At 40.9% G+C, this 22565-nt stretch overlaps 1 protein-coding gene across 2 annotated transcripts; it reads right to left on the bottom strand.

Moving 5' to 3' along the window:
- Positions 1–8826: 8826 nt before the first annotated feature.
- Positions 8827–14132, bottom strand: LOC121319470 (oxidative stress-responsive serine-rich protein 1-like). Of its 2 annotated transcripts, XM_041256920.1 has the most exons (5): positions 13785–14132; positions 12835–12947; positions 12304–12510; positions 11293–11403; positions 8827–10473 (listed from the first exon to the last, which is right to left on the bottom strand). In XM_041256920.1, exons 2-5 carry the CDS (start codon positions 12909–12911, stop codon positions 9717–9719), a joined length of 1152 nt encoding a protein of 383 aa, XP_041112854.1. In that variant the 5' UTR covers positions 12912–12947; positions 13785–14132; the 3' UTR covers positions 8827–9716. The 2 variants fall into 2 exon arrangements, with proteins under 2 accessions (XP_041112854.1, XP_041112855.1); XM_041256921.1 differs by lacking the exon at positions 12304–12510 and having other exon boundaries at positions 13785–14128.
- Between the last annotated feature and the right edge of the window lie 8433 nt (positions 14133–22565).

The raw sequence follows: 22565 nt of genomic DNA on the forward strand, positions 1-22565 counted from the left end.
GCGGTGGATACACACAAGCACGAAAGCACTGAGCTGCAATAGATGGGCAACTGCGTGGTGAATGACATAAATATTAATGCCATGCAAAATAAAGCATTGCACTGTTTGAAATAAGAAATGCACAATGGACAGTGAAAGGAGACGATGAAGAACACAATGCTTGTACTGATTTAGTTTGACTTCTCCCACTCTCCAGCACCGTCCCCAGCACCATGCTTGCCTGTGCTTTTACTGTGATTTACTAGACTCTGCTTGTTTTACGTTTTACCACATTCAGCTTTTAGAAGGAGTACGCCCGACACAACGGCTGTCTGAGACCGCCTGCAGCACATCAGCTGTTTGCAATTACTGACAGCATTTTGTTCAGCATGATATTTGATCATCCTTATAAGCAGGCAGAAGCAATGATTTCAAGGGTTTGGACAGCTCGTGTTTTGTACATTCAGAGGTAAAGCTCTCAGCCAGTGTTAGGTGCTGACCTCTGTACGGCCGATGCCAGTGCTGCCCCCTGTCAGCTCGAGCACGAACTGCTGCCAGTTTGCGTGATGTAGGGTCAGGTTGTTATGGTGATTATCATTTTCAAGACACTGAAGCAGAACTGGAATGCATTCCAAGTCTCAGTGGGGGAGGGGGAGAGGGAGAGGGGGTGCTTTCTCACTCTGCTTGGCATTTCTCCTATTCAGTCCGTTTGACTGCAGGACTTGATTTATTCTGCTGAGTTTTCCCACCTCCCATCCGTTGGGGGTGGGCCCCCACCCCGGGACAGAACTGCACCCTGACAAGAGGATAGCGAACATGAAAGCAAGTTTCTTTAAACATCCGACAGGCTGCTGCAACGCAGAGTCAAGTGCAATTGTGCTGAATGCAATACAAAAGGAACATGAATTTAGCAAACGACAAACTACTAGAGAGAGAGAGAGAGAGAGAGAGAGAGAGAGAGAGAGAGAGGGAGAGAGAGGTTTAAGATCTCACAGCTGTTTAATTTGTAATGATCTTGATCTGGAGGAGTTGTGCGAAGCAGATATAGATCTCTCCATACTCGTGAAGTCCTTCCAGTAAATGCATTCGACGGCCTTGTCTTTACTGGTATTTGAGCAGTGTAACGGATATGACTAATAGTCAGTGAGGCATTATCCAGAACTTCATAAGGTATGGAGCCTGGGTTGTGTTTCCGCTGTACACCCGACGCCAGAAAATCATCCAGATGTTAAAAAGGCTCAATTAGAATTCTTCCAGAGCCCCACATGCAGTACAGTGTATCTGAACAGAAACTGTGTAAGAAGGACCAGTCTCTGCATGCAAAGATGCACCATGACTGCACTTGTTATTTTAAACAAGCTCAGTATAACTATGCCTGGCCAAGCCCACACACAGACACCCGCACATCTGCAGATCCACGCTGATCTCACCTGCACATCTGCAGATCCACGCAGATCACACACACACGTCTAGACACATCTGCAGATCCACGCAGATCACACACACACACATCTGCAGATCCACGCAGATCACACACACACATCCAGACACATCTGCAGATCCACGCAGATCACACACACACGTCCAGACATACCTGCAGATCCACGCAGATCACACACACACATCCAGACACATCTGCAGATCCACGCAGATCACACACACACATCCAGACACATCTGCAGATCCACGCAGATCACACACACACGTCCAGACATACCTGCAGATCCACGAGGATCACACACACACACGTCTAGACACATCTGCAGATCCACGCAGATCACACACACACATCCAGACACATCTGCAGATCCACGAGGATCACACACACACACGTCCAGACATACCTGGAGATCCACGAGGATCACACACACACACATCCAGACACATCTGCAGATCCACGCAGATCACACACACACATCCAGACACATCTGCAGATCCACGCAGATCACACACACACGTCCAGACATACCTGCAGATCCACGAGGATCACACACACACACGTCTAGACACATCTGCAGATCCACGCAGATCACACACACACATCCAGACACATCTGCAGATCCACGCAGATCACACACACACGTCCAGACATACCTGCAGATCCACGAGGATCACACACACACACGTCTAGACACATCTGCAGATCCACACGAATCACACACACACATCCAGACACATCTGCAGATCCACGCAGATCACACACACACGTCCAGACATACCTGCAGATCCACGAGGATCACACACACACACGTCTAGACACATCTGCAGATCCACGAGGATCACACACACACACGTCTAGACACATCTGCAGATCCACGCAGATCACACACACACGTCCAGACACATCTGCAGATCCACGCAGATCACACACACACGTCCAGACACATCTGCAGAAACATGCGGATCACACACACACACACACACACACACACACACACACATGTCCAGACACCTCTGCAAATCCATGCTGATCATGGGGGGGTGGGGGGGTATGGGGGTTTCCTTTTAGTGGCATACTAAAGTTATCTGCCTCACCCCCCCCACCCCACACACACACACAGAGGTTGGATCACCCTCAAAACAAACCCATTTCAGTCAAAGAAAATTCAAAGACTGATTAAATTACAGAGGACAGACTCTCTGGATCGAACGTGTTGTAGAAGGATGTTTGAAAACAGTTCCTGCAAACTCTACGAAGTTCTAGAAGTTGCCTGCCACAACATATACAAATAAAAAAAATATATATACACAGATAAGAAACTTAACATGGTCAAATTATACACACACTGAGAGAAGGGGATGTGCCCTTCAATTCAATTTACATCACACTTATTTCCACTGCAATGGCATGCTGGGAATGAAACCCACTATGTGCTAGCTTGATTGAATTGCGGCACAGAAAAATATGAAATTGCCCTAGTCTCTGTTTCGTGATTGAGTGAACCACCCTTACTAACCCCTGGTGGTGTCACCCCTGTAGCTGCACATTAAAAAGTCCACTCCCTTCACGTTTCAAAGACAGGCTTGGGGATTCAAGCCTCAGCTAAGCTGCATCACATTTAAAGTCACGACGGCCACCTGTCAGCTGTGCCTGTGCTTTCTCCCTTGCTGTGTTTCTTTACAAAAGGGTAGTATTACAGGCTTGGGTTATGAATGCAGCCTTGCCTTTAATGCAAACCGCTTGGAACTGGATAGCTGCGAAGAGCCTCAGAGAATGCAATGAGAATGCATTGATAGCTATTATAGGCACTGGGTGATTGGAGGGCAGGAGGCATGATATTACACTGATGGACAAGCAGGTGAGAACAGGAAACGGGCTTCATACTAAATACAGGGCCAGTGTTTAGCTAACATTTGCATGGAGCTTTATAAACAGTTGTATAATCTAGACATGCCCCTTCCCTGGAGTCAGGCACCGAGAGAGGATGCCTGCACTGCACCAGCATGTCTTCTGCATCGTGGATCAGACAGGAGATGTCATTAAAAGGCTCACGAAGGGGCCGGTCACTCTCCTGTGGATTTCTAATCGGCTGTAATGCTTCAGATGACATCGTTTGCAATAAGAATCTGGACTATTCCCCCAAAAAAGCAGATAAGGAAAGGAGGCAGAGGAAACAGTCGTTCAATTCACCCGGTTGACTGCCCTCCATTACCTGGCACTCTGGCTTTTCCTGTGAACTGTTCCACCATGTGAACACAAGCAGCTCTGTGAGCTCCCAAGCCCTTCCTTACTTCTCATTCTAATCCAAACAGCAGCAGGTTTGACTCCTGGGTGCAGCCCCTCTTTACCCTTCACCTCCCCGGTTTCCTCTCCAGATCAGTGGCCTGTTACACTGGAGGGAAGCATCACAGCAGGCTGCTGAACCTACAGCAGCAAATCAATACACAATCCAGCACTGTCTTATTCTTTTACAAACTGCAGGGGAATGTGACAAAGCCATCCAATCCAATGTGACATGAGCATTAGCATTTATTCTGAAAGAAAATAAACACAACTTGTTGGCTCTAGATAATCTTAAATTGTTACAATTTCTACAAAAAGAGGTTATTTTTAATCTTTTCATAAATGCACTTGAGAACATTTCCCCCTTGATGAAGATCTATTTCCACGAAACGTAATCCTTTAATTAAACTGTTATTTGCAGACTGTGGCAGTACTTGGCCTGACTACAGTCCAGCAATCCCTGGTCTGTATGTAAACCCTCTCTTCCCCACACAGCTAACTATCCAGATTGTGTAGTTGCTCTTTACATGTAGTTAAACGTTTCATAGGGGGGGGGGGGGGGGGGGGGGGGGGACGGACTTTGTTTTGTTTTATTTTTCTTCTTTTAAGTTACGTACGGTAATTTGATCGGTTTCTCGATGAATATACTAGCGCTGTTTGTTTCTATGAGCAATGAGGGTTTTGCAAGCATTTACAACTGCAAAAACCCAAACAAACATGCAAACAGCCACAAGTATTGAAGGGGATCACTTGCCAAATGCTGTTTATACCAATGAATTAAGAACACAGTGAGTGATGTAATGGAAAACTACCTGCTCTCGGGTCCCAACCAAAGCAGTTGTTTTCAAGCAGTGCAATTTAGTTCCATTAAGCATTCTAAATAATAGAAGACACATGTAAAGAACCTTTGAGAATGCCGTCTTTATTTTTTGTAAAGGAAGAAAAATAGTGAGGGGCTTGAGATGAGGGGCAGAGACACTGGGGTTCAGCATTTCAGGAGAGGTTTTATGATACGAGTAGCGAGGGACTCATAACACGCGGCTGGCAAAGTCGAGGCTTTGTTACAGCACCTCATTTCTTCTGAAGCTGAAAATTACCTTATTCAATTTAGGGATGGAAATAACCCTACTCTTGCATAGTAGCATTGTGTCATCCTTTCTAGGCTTAGCTTTTAGCCACTGTATAGGTAACAAGCTCAGATGTATTATTATCAGACTCATAGTAAAACCAGGAATGGATCAAACTGCTGTACAACGGAAGACATATTTCCAGCCTGAATTTGATTCAATTAAATCTAAAAAACTGAACACATTTTTTTTTTTTTTTTTGTCCCCTGCGAAGCAATGCTGGATTCTTCCAAGAGGCTATCCATAACGTTTTTTTTCAGCAAAGGTAACAAATGAAATCATGGCAAGTGAACACGACATTGTTTCACTCAAATCTACCCTTACTGTTACAGCTACTGGAACTGGGACAGAGGTTCAGTCGCTTATCATCTTTGTATCACAGTCAATGAAGTGGAGACGCTAAAGAAGCGGGATCAAGCTGCTTCATATTCCTGTTCCATCTCTTCAGTCATTTTGCATGAAAGGTGCAGCAAACAGCAGCATGGTATAGTTACGGCTGCATACATGTTTTAATATGGCAATCAGCCTCGTCGCACAACGCCAGCAATACACAAAGGGCAGCTATACTGTGTTGAGGGCTTTAAACCCTCCCGATTCTGCACTCCATGCTTATTGTGGTATACATACACATTCCCCAGGCACGCTCTGAAGTGTACTAAACAGACTAGGGAACTATTTCAGACAGTTATTGTATTCTTGTAATTGTAATAAAAGTAGGCCAGGAAACCTTTCATGAACTGAAAGGCTCAGTGGCACAAAAATATGATTTGTTTTATGTGTGGAAGGGGAGGAGGGGGGGGGTGTTCAACTGTTTAAATCTTTAAACAGCTAACAGACACTGACATAAATGAGATATGACTGCCTTTAAAATAGACAAAGATGAAAACAAAACTGGCAAAGCAGCTTCGTGGAAGTTCCCTCAACGATCTGCAGGCAGAGCGCCCAGCTTCTTGAAAGTGGAACTTTTCCGCTGCCGAGTTCAAAGAAATACATAAATCAACAGCTCAGTGTTTTGCCTCGTTATTTAAGATTGATGTATGAATACACTAAGCTGATCATCAACGGCTGTCAGGGTTTGTGAAAAAGCCAAGATTACGTATGCGCTTCCAGAAGAAAGGACGCTGCGGATTCTGGTAAATAAAGTGAAAGACACGCCTGCAGGTGTGATGACTTGTACCAACTTGATCTTTTTGCTTTCAGAGCCTGTACTTTTCAAGCTGGGTGGAGGAGGAGATAATAATAAGACAAGGCTTTCTTTACAAGCTGCTGCAGAGAAGTGGAAATAGTCCAACTCTGCACAGTCAAAAACACATAGGACCGCAATAGAGGGAGAAGTCAAGATAAAGCAATCAATTGTCAATAATAAAATCACACTTCCGTTTCTTCACTTTGTGCCTGCAGGCAGGGCCGGCACAGGTCCATCTCAACAGTGCAGCACTAATACAAGGACAGTCCTAAGAAGACCACACTCAATAGTCAAGCAGTCTCTTTGAGAACCTGACTTTGTCCTGTCTACCCCAAAAAGCAACAGCAACTACAGTGACTATTCGAAAGAAAAGCCTAGTGCATTTGAAATCTGTTTCATTTGGTATTGTGTATATACGGAAGCATTATGAAGGAATGCATGAAGGCAGGTATTGTAACAGTGAGAAACGTAACTTGATCTGAACCCTACCTTGTTAAACAAAGGTCAGAATAATAAAAGGGCTCAGTGTTTCGTACGGCGAGTGAGAGCGTCCTTATACTGTAAACACAAAACTGTTTATTCCAAAACATTACATCGCTTTGGAACAAACATCATCGTCCCACGACAAAGGAGCTGATGATGTCACGCTCTAGAGAAGGTATAGAACATGGCACACTCATTATTTCCATGGAGATCAGGCAGTCACATGTTCCTGTAGAATAGAATGGCCTGTGCAAAGTTCAGTGCAATTAAGAGAATCTGCTTTGCAGAGACAGAAGTGTGAGTTGTGGAATCTGTAAAAACCACTAGCACCACCCTGTGGTAGTTACATAACATTACAAGCCTTGTGCCAGCAGCATAAATACAATAAACAGGGTTCCTGATTTTGGTTTCTTGGTAGTGTTTTTAACTGCAGTGGCTAGTTCACCATGTAAACAAGTGAGCTGTGCCCATTTTGAAATGCGGCTCCTATATCAAAAGGAGCAAACTGTGCAGCCCCTTCAATAAATGGGACCAACAGCACTTCTAATAAAGATGCAGCATCAGTATCAGTCTAAAAGGCTGGAGTGCAGCAACAAACATCTTGATCTCATCAAAGATCAAACAATGCAAGCACACACTCAGCCAAACCTGCAATATACCAACGGGAGGCATTACAGCAGAGATAACCATATCCAATATATTTATTCATCTTCTGCATCAGCTTCCCTTAGAAAAATAACCATTTTGTAAGCTTATGAAGGTTATCAGAAGCAGTTTTTTTTTTTAAATTGTTTTATATAAGCCATCAATACTGCATTATAATACAACCACACTTTCAATCCAGGCTTGTTCATTGAGTGCTCAGTGAGCAGCAGAGTTCTCAACACAGCCAGGGCATCCTTTATAAGGTGGGGGTCTTTCACACTGCAGAATCTCGACCCCACTGTTTGACAAGGAGCGTGGAATAAACACAAAGATGTCGAGTCTCCGAGGAGCATTTGCCCGGATTCACACTTTCTCCAAACAGGCTCATCCAAAAAGACCCCGTCTGCTGTGTCAATTGAGTTGGTGGTCTGGCGTTTCTGCAGCCCTTACGAGTGAGCACCCCTTCTACTGTGCAGCTTGAAAGTGTTGAGTGGATAATACCCATCAACAGAGGAGACTGGACACTGTTAATACGGTTCATGCTCCGACTGGACACCACAGACACCACAGACACAGCTCCCAGGTGGCTGGCATCTCCACACTTGTTATCACCCTTCTGTTTAAGGCACTTGCTTACAATACCGCTCTTTATGAACTGCATACTGCACTTTGTTCAGTTCTGTTCAGACAATAAATGCTATGCGTGATCTTCATCGTAAAGAATGTGTGATCTTCCAAGTAATGCAGCGTTTAGCATCTATACAGTGTAAATAAATCAATAAATTAATGCATTGTTTAGCATCTATACAGCGTAAATAAATCAATAAATAAATGCAGAGTTTAGCAATATGCATTCCAGGCTGCGAAATAAAAGTCTCACAGGGTCCCAGTTTTTTTTTTTTTTTTTTTTTTTTTAAATTATATTTTTATATATAAAAACAATCCAATAACCAGTAAAAACAACTCCAGGTAGAGTTCATATCTGAGTGCTTTCAGTTTGTTCTCCCTTCACAGTGCACCTTTTGCACATTGAAGTGAAAACCTTTAACAAACACCTAACTTTCTTGAGCCCTGGCTTGTGAAGATGCCTCTGAAGTGTCTACCTTAAACAGGAAAATTAGATCTCAAAGTTTACAAAATGTTTAGGTCTCTGTCTAGTTCCTAAGACAATCACTGCATCAGTCAGTTTCCTTCTTAACAGGCAAGATATCAGATCTGACATAACTTTGAATAACGACTGGTGGGAGGAACACAGTTGGCAAGTTGTTCCACATCAAAGACCGTTTTACCCGAATAGTTTCCGTAGCGTTGAAAACAAACGGACACGTCAAATGAGAGGTTAGCAGCAGAAACGGCAGAGCTTTGACGAGGACGGAACGCTTTCCACAAAGTTTGTGATGTAGGATCTGGTTAAAAGAGACTGCAGCCTGCAAGAGAATATACTCCTTAACAGATTAAGAGTCACAGCCTGAAACACATGTTTAAAAAAAGAAGCCCACTTAATTAAAGACTTAGAAGACCAGTGCTTCTGAAGGAGCTGGTGTCTGGTCCTATCAGGGAAGCCTGTGCTTTTTAATACTCCAGACTCACTCCTTCACCAGAAGACTAAATCGAAGCAAAGCTGACTGGCAGTTTAAAACCTCATTGAAAACGCTTTAAAAAAAGACCACTTCACTAGCTTGTTCATTTGCAGAGTATATTTCTTTTGTTGGTATGCAAGGATCCATAGCCATTAGTCATTGATTTAAATTACAAATTTAATGGAATTGCAACAACAAAAAAATAAAAAAAAATAAAGGTATTTCCCAGAAGGCAATTAGTTCAGCAGACTGGACAACTTCAATAGCAACATGCTAATTGTTAAGACAATTGTGTTCACACAGCATTAAATAATATTTACCTATTAACAGACTAGGTAAAAATGGCATCAATCTGGGTGTAAATAAATATCTGGAGAGATTAAAGAATGCACATGTACTACATAGTGTTGTTTAGTTGTTTTTTTGCCCAAGCCCACACATCACTCATGAATTTGATTGAAAAAACCCAACAAAACATTCAAACAGGATCTCATAATGCTGAGGTTATGAAAATCACTATTTAAACAAACATACCCCCCACCCCCCAAAAACAAAACAAACCATAAAAGATTGCTATCATGTTAGAATGATGAGTGTTATATTACGCAGATGCAACATCAACAATGTATAATCAACACAGTGAAATGGAAGCTCCCACACAAAAATCTCACGTCCTTGATATCAGGAACATAGTTCCAATGTTGGCTTTACATACAGTCTGAAAATCATACCTGTAATACTCTGGGAGAACTTTGGCAACTTTATCATGTCAACGATCGTTGCAACAATGGATCAATAAAAACTCAGATTCACTGAAATCTATCTTGTCACTGTGTGCGTGCGAGATCTGGGATTGAGAACACAGGACACACACACAAAAAAGTGCTTATTACAAGCAGCTTGATCAGAACAGCATGACAAAGGTAAACTTCTAATTGCCTTGCTTTTGCACCATCATGCTTAACCATTAAAAAAAAAAAAAGCTAACCACTCTAAGTGTACATCATTTCTGCCATGTGCGACATTTTCTTAGGGATATACAGATAGTATTCCATATAACCTGAAAGGTCCTCGATTGTGATGTCGTCCACGTACGCCCTGGCTTGCTCTGAACAGGAGCGCGGGGACCCTGTCGTCGCAGTACTGCTCCCAGTTCTCCTTTGCGATGGAGTGTGAGAAATGCCCTCCGATGCCATGTTTCTCTCGCATTCCGAAATGACGTCTCGAAGGCCGGTGAAGGAGTACACCTCCACGCCTTGCCAGTTTTTGCACTGGCACTCTTTCTGGGGACAGGAGCAGTCCTTGTCCTCGCTGAGCTTGGACAGCGACTGGAAGTCAGACGGGGAGTTAGAACTGAGCTTACTTTCAGAGCGGACCTTCTGGTGGCTGTTCCCCGGCGAGGATTGTTTCGGAGTTCCATTGACATCATCGTCTTCGGAGGAGGTGGATGTGGATTTCACAATTTCTCCAGGAGCCGCAGCTCCCCCAGGCTGAAGATTGTACGGTGGGTAAGCGGTGGCACCGAACACTGGGGAGGATTTCCCTGCAGATAAAAGCTCCTTTTTAGCAGGAGCTCCGAGGTAAATGCATCCTTGGTTAGGGTCAGGCTGGCTTTTGTGTTTGAGCTGGCAGGTAGGTGGGGACACTTTGGAACTGCAGTAGGTGAATTTTGGAGGGTGAAGGATGGGAGATTTTGAGCGGCGTCTGCGCTGGCTTCGAACAGCTCCCCTTGATGTCTTTCTTGCACAACTATTGTGAAAAGAGGATGCAAAATTAACTGAAGAAAAAAAAAGTTCTGAAACCGAGTAATGCCTCGTTTTGTCATTAAATGCATAAGTCTTCAGTTGAAACTCCTCAGTTTATTATAACTGCATTAAAATCAACTTGAAGGTGCAATAACTTTATTTTTCATGAAACTACCGAGCAGGTGCTTTGCCAGTGTTTCAGGAATAAGACGTTTACAAACACACTCAGAAACAGAACACCAAAATCTTACTGCACGTAGCAATACGCTTAGCAACTCTGCTAAGGTTTAAATTTAGCATTGTCTTTCCATCTGTCCTATGTACATGCACAAACTCCCTCTTATTACCTTGAAATCTACACTGTCGACATTGCTGTATGTATTAAACTTCCTCAATTAAGTGTTTAAGATGAGACATAAAACAGAGGTCTTATTTTAAGTGACTCTGCAGCAGCAGTTGCGATGCACAGTTCACACACCCTAGTTTCTGTAAGTCACCTTGAATAAAGATGTCTGCTAAATAAACAAGTACAAGGCGTCAAACTAATTACTGAATTAAAAACAAGTAGAAAAATGAAAATGTAGACGAAGTCAAGGATTAGCACGTTTTACTAAGATATTTCACATACACATTTCCCAACATACTTGGGTGGCAAAGTATGTTCCAAGAATCAGCAGACCTATTTACCTGCAGTGTTATGGAATGGTTATAAAAAGGACTAACTTAACCTGCGTACGAAATCAAATGCAAATTCCTCAAGGTTGTGCTTTTTGGTTTCCAATAAATACAACAGTGAAAGACTCCAGTAAAGCAGTACTCTCACCCGTGCCAGTTCTCTTTTGAACACGCCGTCTTCGGTTTGGCTCCTTCTGCATTTGCACGAGCTGGTGTTCTCTGACTTGCTGACTCACAGACTCGAGCTGCCGCAGTAGACCTGGGAACACACAAACAGAACGCAAACCCTCAGCTTGAATTCACACTTCATCCAAACCAGGGAAGAATAACTGCATGCAGTATGTGCCAATCTTGTAATCTAGCAAGAGTTACTGTAAAACTACCTGTTGCTTGCATGGTGTTGGTTACATTTTCATCCTCTCCAAGGACTTCTCTCCTTGTACACGTGATAAGCCCCCAAAGTTAATTTCCTAAACACTTTTTTTGCCAGTATACACCTTAATGGAATGCTTATACTAGGCTGGGGAACTAATAACACTGTAACAAATTTTTTTTTTTTTTTTGTTCCTGGGTAGTAAGTGTTATTTCCTAATTGCTTGTGCCTCAAAAGTACAGAACATGGCTATTATTCCCCACAAACTTTGCTTTTGTGACCAGGACAGTGATATTTCAAAATATCACTATTTCCAATGGGAAAATGGGCAAATGTGTGTCTTTTCATTCACATAAATAATTTAGAAGCGAGTAGTTTTTCGAGATTTACAATTATACTGTAAATACAGTATAATCGTAAATCTCGAAAAACTACTCACTTCTAAATCTTTTGTAGTCATCTTTGTATTACTTTAGTATAAATACATGTAAATTTGGATTCATATGTTGTTTTTTCTGACTTTATGTGAATGAAAAGACACACAATTGCCCATTTTCTCACTGGAAATAGTGATATTTTGAAATATCACTGTCCTGGTCACAAAAGCAAAGTTTGTGGGGAATAATAGCCATGTTCTGTACTTTTGAGGCATAAGCAATTAAGAAATAACACTTACTACCCAGGAACAAATTGTGTTACATAGTGTAATCCAGTCAATTCTGTCAGAGATTTACTGTTTATTTTCAATAAATAAAGCACACTATACAATACGAAGACCCAGCTTACCTTAATGAAACTTGTAATGCAACCAATAGGTACAACTGTGCAAATAAAATGCAGATTATTCCAGCTGAAGTGGACTCAATTCTGGGCAGGGGGTTCCCTCTATTTGTGGTTGATGAGAATGAGGTGGAGAAAATGGTCCCAGGGTGGGTTACCCTGTGCTTGCAAAGGAAGAGCTGTGTAATTGTGTCCCTCCAGCTGAGAAAGTGACTGAAGGAGGTGAAAATGTCCATTATGATTCTGGGCTTTCCAACACAGGCAAAAGGGTTGAGCAACCTCACTCGGTCCACTTGAGCTTTTACAATCACACTGGTTGTAGCAGGGACAGAAATAAGACTCCCACTGCAGAGTTTGATCCATTCCTGGTTTTATTACAAGTTTAACAAGACACATCTAAGCTTGTTACCTATACACTATAGCCAATCAAGCTCCTAGGAAAACCTGGAATATGTTAAACTGCTATGCAATAGGAGTCATATTTCCATCCTTGTAGTATCATATCAGAATTTGTACTGAGTATTTAATTACACAAACCCTTCAGCGTCCACTCTCAACTTCTTGAAAGCAGTCTGCAGACTCTCCTCCTCTCCGTCCTTCACTTCAGATTCCATTTTCAAAAACGTGTGCTCCTGCCAGCTTGATAACAGCTGAAAAAGTTACCAGATCAATTAAAACCATTACATTAGTCAGTTTCAGGTCATCAGATGACACAAACTGCCCCACCCATCTCCTATTAAAAACCATGTACAGCACATAAACACCACACACTAATATATATATATATATATATATATATATACACACATATATATATATATATATATATATATATATATATATATATATATATATATATACATACACACACACACACATATATATACACACATATCTCACACACACCTATTGATTACTTTAGTTGTTTAAATAAGATAATGTCGAGAAAACTAACTTATTGTTGTATGATAAATGAAAGTATTTCTACCGTCCAGTAATACTGACAACATAATTACGTTTTTGCGCAATTATATTAATATCAAAATGTGAGAACACATAAATAAATAGGGTCAACATTTAAATGAAACTCCTATTTGCCGCACACAAGTTACTGATTTCTCTCAAGATTTTACCACCAATTTCTCCAAGACTAATCACAGGTTAAATAAAATGGCCATTTATAGTTGTTACCGACTTTTGTCCCAAAATAGTAATAATAAAATAAACAGTGAAACAAATGTCATTTATTTTAGATTACTAGGTCACCACATTACCGTCAACAACAGAAGCGCTACACAAAAAAAGTGTAAGCTCTGCTATTCGGTAAGCTGTGCTATCGTATAAGTAAATAATATATATATATATATATATATATATATAATATATATATATAATATATCCTATATATGAATCTATACTATCTCCCCTCGTATCCTACACAGATATAAAATAAATAACAGTGTAATAAAGGAAGAGAGCGGACTCACACTGTGCTCCTTGTTGAACTAGGCCCGTACACATCCAGGGAGTTTCCAACAGCACTGCCTGGTCTAGCTTGGCCGAAACGAAACGAAACAAAACGAAAGCAATCGGGAATACCCTCGCAGTCCTCCTTCAGCGCACCCTTCGCCCTCAAACTGCCAAGCGCTTACCCCCTTATGGTTAACTCGCTTATCAATTCGCAGGACTACCACCTGCTAAATCAACACCTGCGGATTTTTAAATAATACACTGTGTATTATTTTTTTAGGCGCAACCCTAGACTCTTCTATTCCGACCTCAGCTTGTTTACACGCAAACAAACACTAGCAGTGACTCTGCAGCAACTCACAAATTGCTTACATCATTCACACGCAAGCTCCTCCACCGTTGATGTCATTGAAACTGTTTGATCCTTATCACATGATTAGGGAGTATTCGTCACCGCTTTATCTGAAGGCAGAGCACCGAGGGAACCCGAAAATAAGGTCATGATTTTCTGTGGTAAATGTCCTGGAATAGAGCATAATAACGAACCAGACCACAGCAAATAAACCAATTAGTGTAACATGCATTATTACAAGCCAAACACAACTATTACCGGTGGAACCCAATAACCCCGCTTTGCCAAGCCTCTGTGTGCTGAGGTTCAACCCTCTGTCGCTAGGTGGCGCTGCGCTTCTGTATAAGGTATTAATTTGTCTGCTGTCTAACTGCAATTAATTGAATACTTTTTGTGAAAGTCAAATAACACTGCAAAGTTACAAAACGACTTGCAGACTGATATTATTATTATTATTATTATTATTATTATTATTATTATTATTATTATTATTATTATTATTAACTTCTGTGAGTACAGGCATCTTGCAGGGTCATGCATTTGTCACGAAAAGCACTAACTTGCAAGAAGTATATCAGGTAGCAGTGATTGACAGTTTTTTAAAGGGAAGGGCATATGGGAACACACACATGTGTTTTGTACACTTGCTGAAGTTTCTTTCCTTCTCCTATAGATGGTGCTCATACCTTGTATGTTAACCTCTGTTTTCAAAGCTTGCATTATTAGCTGGCCTCTTTTTACACTGAGAGAATGTTTGCAGGCTGGAGTGAGAACCTTCCTTGGTCCCTGATGCTCCGGGTCTCGTCCAAGATTCCTCAGGGGCACCTGCCAAGTGAGCTCTTTCTGTCGCCTACTGACAGATCTGCTGGCTCACCAACTGTGACAAAAACAGGGAGGTGCAATTTTTATATAGAAAACATGTCAGGGATTGAGCATTAAAAAGTGTGTGCTGTACATGGCAGGTGTGCCATGCTGTCCCAGAAGTCCCTGTACATTCCTCTGGTGGGAAGTAGATTACAATGTGCCTCTCATTTTCAGAGGTAAGATGATTCACATGAGGTACAGTAGGAGGTAGGGATCAAACATTATTTTCCATGTCAGAAAGCACTTCGTTCAGCAGAATGAAGTGGAGACTAAATCGCTGAACCTGTGCAGGGTCTCACCGCAGATATTCTGAGTGTTTGATTTGGGAGCTGAGCAAATATCCCTTTACTTTTACAGGTGCAGCCCTGAGCACGTGCTGGTCTCCTGCCAGTCAGAAGGCCAGCAGTTCTGTAAACATGGGGCTGGCATTGCTGAGCTTCTCTTTAGAAAAGACTTCTCCTGGGTTGTAATTCAACCGACTTGTGTGTTTAAACAAGATGCACACATATCTATCTATCTATCTATCTATCTATCTATCTATCTATCTATCTATCTATCTATCTATTTTGGAATGAATGTTAGAACATTGCATGATCTTGGAAATGTCTTTAAAAACACTCTTCAATGCACAGTTTGGCATTTTATACAAGACTTTTATGTTTGAAACTTCCTAAATGAAATGAGATGCATTCAGAATGAATGAAAAAACAAACAAAGAAACAAACAAATAGAAACGACTCTAGAGCGGAAGATGAAAGAAAACGAAGAAAACCCAAAGTATCTGCCGGCCCCTGTCTTGTTTCTCATGAATGAGAAGGATGTGGAAGCTGCTTTACCCCTTTGCTCAATGTCACAGACTAGCGTTAACAAACACGATACACGAGTGCTAGTTCTAGGAGCGTCGTGTCTGTTCTGCACTCTTTTCCACTATAGGGTAAGCACTTTGTAGCACATTAACAGTATTGCAGTATCTTTTAACCACACAAGCACATTTATTTGCGGGAGCATTTTTAAAAATCCATGGGAATGCATAGACTAGACTTGTGTAAAATATTACAGATGACCTGGAGGCATGTCTATGTGCATGTCTTCACTGTGCAATGCACACCAGAAACAGGAGCGTGCAGCAAGAACAATAATACAAATAGAAAGCAGCATGAAGCTCAGACTAAAAGCTGGTTTCGTACTGCATGGTCACGCTGCACATTCATTCAAGGTGCACAGCTATACAGATTGCCAGATGAATGTTACTTCTTCAGATTGAACGGTTCAGCAGTATTTCAATGTATTGGATAACAGAGAGTATTTGGAAAGGTGTAAAGGAAGTGATTTATTTATTCAACACTTTGTGATATTTGCCATGAAGAAGTTTCCTGGACAGTGGATCTGTGCTGATCCGTTTTCCTTCGGAACACATTAATCCAGATTGACAGAGCTGGTGCAGGACCGTGGGGATCTTAGGGGCTTAATCAAACCCATCACAACTGAATAATGGAATGGAATAAAGATACTGTCATTTCCAGAGTGCAGTGTGCTGGAAGCACATCAAACGTTTTGTGATGTCATCAAGGTCTTTGTCGCTGGGCTTTTTTGAGTCTTTTCCAGCTGCAGTTTTTCTACATGACGTCATGATAATGGGGAAATGAGGGTGATAAGAGGAACTGAGAGCACACTGTAACAGCCCTGTCTATGAGGAGCATCTCTGTACTCACTACACCTGGGGTGGAAACAAGACTCTTATTGCATAGCACTTTCACCAGTCCAGGATTTTCTTGCTTCTCAAAATGTAAAGATAATTCTTTTCCCATCTGCTTTTGAAATTCATTGCAGCACATTTCAGCAAAGGAGAGAAGCTAAGCATGACTAGTTCAGTTCCTGAATTAAGATTCGCTGATATTAAACAGAAATCAGGAAAGAAAGCAATGAAAACTGACTGCCATTGACTCGGGTATAAGATGAATAATGCACTCTATATCCCTCGCTAAAGTGGTTTTACAGCCAGGTCTCAGGGGGATAACACTTTACCCTCAATATTCTATCAAACTGGAAGCACACAGAGCCCCTGTGTCTGATATAAACCCTCTCTGTTCAGGGCTCGTAATGTACAATATAACATATCCAAAGCAAGTGACCATACAGCCCACAGTACACTGGCTATGAATAGAGGACTTTTTCTCTTAAACTTTATTTAGAATAAATTACAATTACTGCTTTATTACATTCAAACCACACTTTATATTCCCTGCCAGAAATATATATATATATATATATATATATATATATATATATATATATATATATATATATATATATATATATATATATATATATATATTTATTGAATTTATAAAGCACCTTTCAGGAGATCTTAAGGCGCTGCACAACAGTAACAATGCAACAACCCCAGCAAAGCAAAAATAAAATCAACACCAATACAATTAAGAAAAAACAAATTTAAAAAGCTTTAGTATAAAAGTAGGTCTTCAGGCAAGATTTACAAACATCAAGAGAAGGGGCTTCCCTTACAGTGAGTGGCAGTGAGTTCCACAGGCGCGGGGCATAACCAGAGCAAGCCTGGTCACCAATCGTCCGCAGCCTAGCTTTAGAAACCACAAGAAGATTTAGATCAGCTGATCTCAGGGCATGAGAGGGGGGAGGAACATGTCAGAGGTCTTTTAGATATTTAGGAACCATATGATTAAGTACCCTGTAAGTAAAATCTTAAAATTGACCCTGAACCTCACTGGTAGTCAGTGGAAGGAGGCCAGAAATGGGGTTATATGCTCAGATCCAGCAGTTCTATTTAGTTAAAACCCAAGCTGCTGAATTCTGTAACAGCATGAGTCTCTGAAGGACCCTGCGTATGAAAAACATGAACCAGCTTCTCTGCATCTAAGATGGGCAGAGACGGTCTTAAACGTGCAATATTACACAAATGGAAAAATGACATTTTCATTATGTTTTAACATGACACTCAAAAGACAATTAAAGTAAAACATTACACCAAGTGGTATAGCAGTAGAATTTATTTCCACATAATCAGTTAATAAGCTGAAGCTATTGGGTATAATTGCCAGCAGCTATGATGCAATTACATCTCTTTTTTTGTGTTCTGCAAAAGAGGAGAATAATTTGCAAATTAAAAATGTACTTTAAAAAAAAAAAAAAAAGACTGCCGTCAGAACTAGAAATGCTGGTTTGCAGAAAAGTGAAAAGCCTGTTGCGGATACTTTTGTAGGTTCTCTAGACTTTCTCCTGGAGCTGCAGAATTGGGCTTTATTCAGGGTGCTGTTGATACAAGGTGCCCCGTGGTGGCAAGGCAGACACATCACAGGCTCACATGGAGCTCGCTTATGAGATTTCTCTTCAGTGAGGGCTTGCTGCTGTTGTAAGCAGCTCAATGTTTAATAATAATAATAATAATAATAATAATAATAAATAAAGATTAATAATAAAATAATAATAATATATTATAATTATTATTATTATATTAAAAAAAGTTGTTTCCTGTTTTTCTTATCTGCCCAAATATATAAGGATGGATTGTCTGCTCTATCAACTTTCTGTTTATTTGAACCCAAATAAACTTGGGTGCATATGATATATATATATATATATATATTATATATTATATATATATATATATATATATATATATATATATATATATATATATATATATATATATGTGTGTGTGTGTGTGTGTGTGTGTGTGTGTGTGTGTGTGTGTGTGTGTGTGTGTGTGTGTGTGTGTGTGAGTGTGTGTGTGCGTGTGTGTGTGTGTGTGTATGCGTGCGTGTGTGTGTGTGCATGTGTGTGTGTGTGTGTGTGTGTGTGTGTGTGTGTGTGTGTGTGTGTGTGTGCGTGCGTGCATGTGTGTGCATGCGTGCGTGTGTGCATGTGTGTATGAGTGCGCATGTGCGTGTGTGTGTGTGTGTATGAGTGTGTGAGTGTGTGTGTGTATGCATGCGTGTGTGTGCATGTTTGTGTATGCATGTGTGCGTGCGTGTGCGTGCATGTGTGTGTGCGTGCGTGTGTGTATGTGTGTGTGTGTGTGTGTATGTTTGAAAGGGATATCTGCAGTGTACAAAAATAAAATGCATAACATTTTTTTGGATGTACACTTAAATTATATGGATGTAATAACTTAAATGGTTAAAAAATCTATTTTACTTCCTGAAATATATATTTTTTTAAATCATGTAAACCTTTGCTGTACTTCCAGTGCCTCCTATATAACTATCAGTCTATAACAGAGAGTGAATAGGGCCAGTCCCTCCTATATATCTATCAGTCTATAACAGAGAGTGAATTGGGCCAGTCCCTCCTATCTATCTATCAATCTATAACAGAGAGTGAATAGGGCCAGTCCCTCCTATCTATCAATCTATAACAGAGAGTGAATAGGGCCAGTCCCTCCTATCTATCAATCTATAACAGAGAGTGAATAGGGCCAGTCCCTCCTATCTATCAATCTATAACAGAGAGCGAATAGGGCCAGTCCCTCCTATCTATCTATCAATCTATAACAGAGAGTGAATAGTGCCAGTCCCTCCTATCTATCAATCTATAACAGAGAGCGAATAGGGCCAGTCCCTCCTATCTATCTATCTATCTATCTATAACAGAGAGTGAATAGGGCCAGTCCCTCCTATCTATCAATCTATAACAGAGAGCGAATAGGGCCAGTCCCTCCTATCTATCAATCTATAACAGAGAGTGAATAGGGCCAGTCCCTCCTATCTATCAATCTATAACAGAGAGTGAATGGGGCCAGTCCCTCCTATCTATCAATCTATAACAGAGAGCGAATAGGGCCAGTCCCTCCTATCTATCTATCAATCTATAACAGAGAGTGAATAGGGCCAGTCCCTCCTATCTATCAATCTATAACAGAAAGCGAATAGGGCCAGTCTCTCCTATATATCTATCAGTCTATAACAGAGAGCGAATAGGGCCAGTCCCACCTATATATCTATCAGTCTATAACAGAGAGTGAATAGGGCCAGTCCCTCCTATCTATCTATCTATCTATAACAGAGAGTGAATAGGGCCAGTCCCTCCTATCTATCAATCTATAACAGAGAGTGAATAGGGCCAGTCCCTCCTATCTATCAATCTGTAACAGAGAGTGAATAGGGCCAGTCCCTCCTATCTATCTATCTATAACAGAGCATGAATAGGGCCAGTCCCTCCTCCCAGATGTTTTAAAATGTGTGTGTCTCGTTTTCTGCCACACTAATTTGTGTTGCTAAGTCAGTTTCTAAACTGGGCCTCTTATCCGACTTCCTTTCAGAAATATACATTAAAAAAAATTTAAGTCTTCTAAAAACCTGTTTGTTTATATTGTTGGTACCAGTCCAGAATAACAGTGCTGGACTCCCGGCGCCTGTCCAATGAAAGCACTCTGAATAAATGGAGGTATTAGTGTCAGTGTGGTCGGGGGATTCATTCCAGTTATTATAAACATGTACTTATCTGTATATGCATTTCTGTTTCTGCAGTGGGATCCACCTACCTCTATGCCAGATGCCGTCTTAGTTACTCCTTCAAAGGGGGCCATGAGAGACAATCTATAATTAATGTATAATTATTGTTTTCTAAATGTTTTTTTTTTTTTTTTTTTTTTTTTTTTTTTAATATTTGTTGGAAACCAAACTCTTTTTTCAGAATCTTTGTAGCACGGAATCTTGAACATTGTGGCACTGTTAACATTCTAGGGGCAGTGTAAACTCATCATGAGCCCTGTGGAATGGAAATGCGCTGAAAAATAAACTGTCTCCTGTAGAATGTGTCATTACTCCACTTATGGAAACGACTCAGAGCTTTATACACTGCGCGCATTCATGACGACAATGATGGTATTTTGCTTGTGCCGAGAGTTTATTTAAAAGAGGAAATATTTCTATTAATAGGAAGGCTGTGGAGCTGGACTATTGCTCTTGTTGGAGGACAAGGTGATGGACTGAGAGAGGACATTGCCACAGTGCTTGGTTCAGGAGTTGGGTGCTTTCATGTAATGTGTGCGTGTGTTTCCACGAAGCTCCTGAAGAAAGAGGTAATTGTGATGCAGGACCAATGAAAACAACGTTGACCGCTTACAAACCGTAGCGAGGGCCAAATGTATCCGATAACAATGAGATTAAAAAGGTACTGACAGCAAAGCCTACAAAATAAGAAGTCAGCTTCACATCTCACTGTGGGTTGTCCTGGTTCAGATTACATCTAGACACATCTACACCCCACATGCTGAGTACAGTGAATAACTGAGCCTTACCGATCAGATGGTGAATATAAAAATGTTCAGAGTGGCCCGGTCTTTCCAGAGAAGTAGAGCATGTTTATCTCCACTTTGGTTGACGCTGGGTTTGGTCATCTAGGGTGACAACTCAGCTATGAAACTCTTTCTTCCTCAGTGTATATAACTCATGTCACACTCCTTTCAGATTTGTTGTTTCAGTGTTGAGAAGCCATCACACTCAATCATTCCTGCTTTATTTTTAGATCCTCATTTGAATGAAAGGAAAATAAAGTCATTAAAAAGGCAGATGTTTTACCCTAACAATATGATTGCACAGTCTAATCCTAACCCTAACCTGAACCCTAATCCTAACCCTAAACCTAACCCTAAACCTAACCCTAACCCTAATCCTAACCCTAACCCTAACCCTAACCCTAATCCTAACCCTAACCCTAAACCTAACCCTAACACTAACCCTAACCCTAACCCTACTCCTAACCCTAATCCTAATTCTAATTCTAATTCTAATCCTAATCCTAACCCTAACCCTACCCCTTTTCTGATACAATTCTGTACTTACATATTACGTGCAAAAAGATTTACACATTGACTACATTGTAACTATGCATATTCACATTGCAATGATGTGTAAGTACACATGTATTTACTAAATAACTACTAAGTAAATACACATTAATTAAAGACACAGAAGGTGATCATTGTTTTGCTGTTCACCAATTTGTTTATTAATACACCCAATCATTGTTATCCTTGAGAAGTTCAATAAACAAATAGAAATAAAACACGTGTCTGTTTGACCTTGCGAAGCTGAACATATAACTCTTTAGAGTACATTTTGTTGGTGTTGCAGAGTGCTGTTTAATCTGACAGGCGTTAGGATTGTAGAGCTCCAGATTGTTTATCTTCAGTCCTGTCTGAACCGAGCTCTGTGAGTTGTGCTGACAGTTCTGCTAGGCAGCCAGTATCAGCAGGATGAATGTGGGAGTTTATTTTTATTCCCTCCTCACTGAATGAATGGCTTGTTTTATGGGAGCCTATCAGTTTCTTGTGTCAAGGAGCCACAATGTAATCTATTTCCACACACGCCAAAGACTGTAATGACTCATTTCATGAACAAACATTGCATTGTCTGACAGCGATTTGTTTTGAAAATAACATAATGAAAGAATAACAACTAGAAAACTGCAGAGCAGTGCTGATGAAGTATGTTCATCATTATAGTTTAGCTCAGTTTCCAGTGACTCGTCTTTACTGCTGCACAGTTTGTCTCATTTTTCTTCCCCAGGAATCTTTGTTTTTTTTTTAAACTGATTGAAAGAC

Source organism: Polyodon spathula, chromosome 8 (assembly GCF_017654505.1).
Source record: "Polyodon spathula isolate WHYD16114869_AA chromosome 8, ASM1765450v1, whole genome shotgun sequence".
In the NCBI taxonomy this organism is placed as follows: Eukaryota; Metazoa; Chordata; class Actinopteri; order Acipenseriformes; family Polyodontidae; genus Polyodon; species Polyodon spathula.

Bases quoted from the DNA above. Each gene is read 5' to 3' on its own strand.
- LOC121319470 (XM_041256920.1), bottom strand. From the start codon at position 12,911: ATGGAATCTGAAGTGAAGGACGGAGAGGAGGAGAGTCTGCAGACTGCT. The intron at 11,404-12,303 runs GTAAGCTGGGTC...GTGTGTTCCCAG, and splicing joins GCATTACAAGTTTCATTAAG to GTCTACTGCGGCAGCTCGAG. The intron at 10,474-11,292 runs GTGAGAGTACTG...TTTTCACAATAG, and splicing joins TCAAAAGAGAACTGGCACGG to TTGTGCAAGAAAGACATCAA.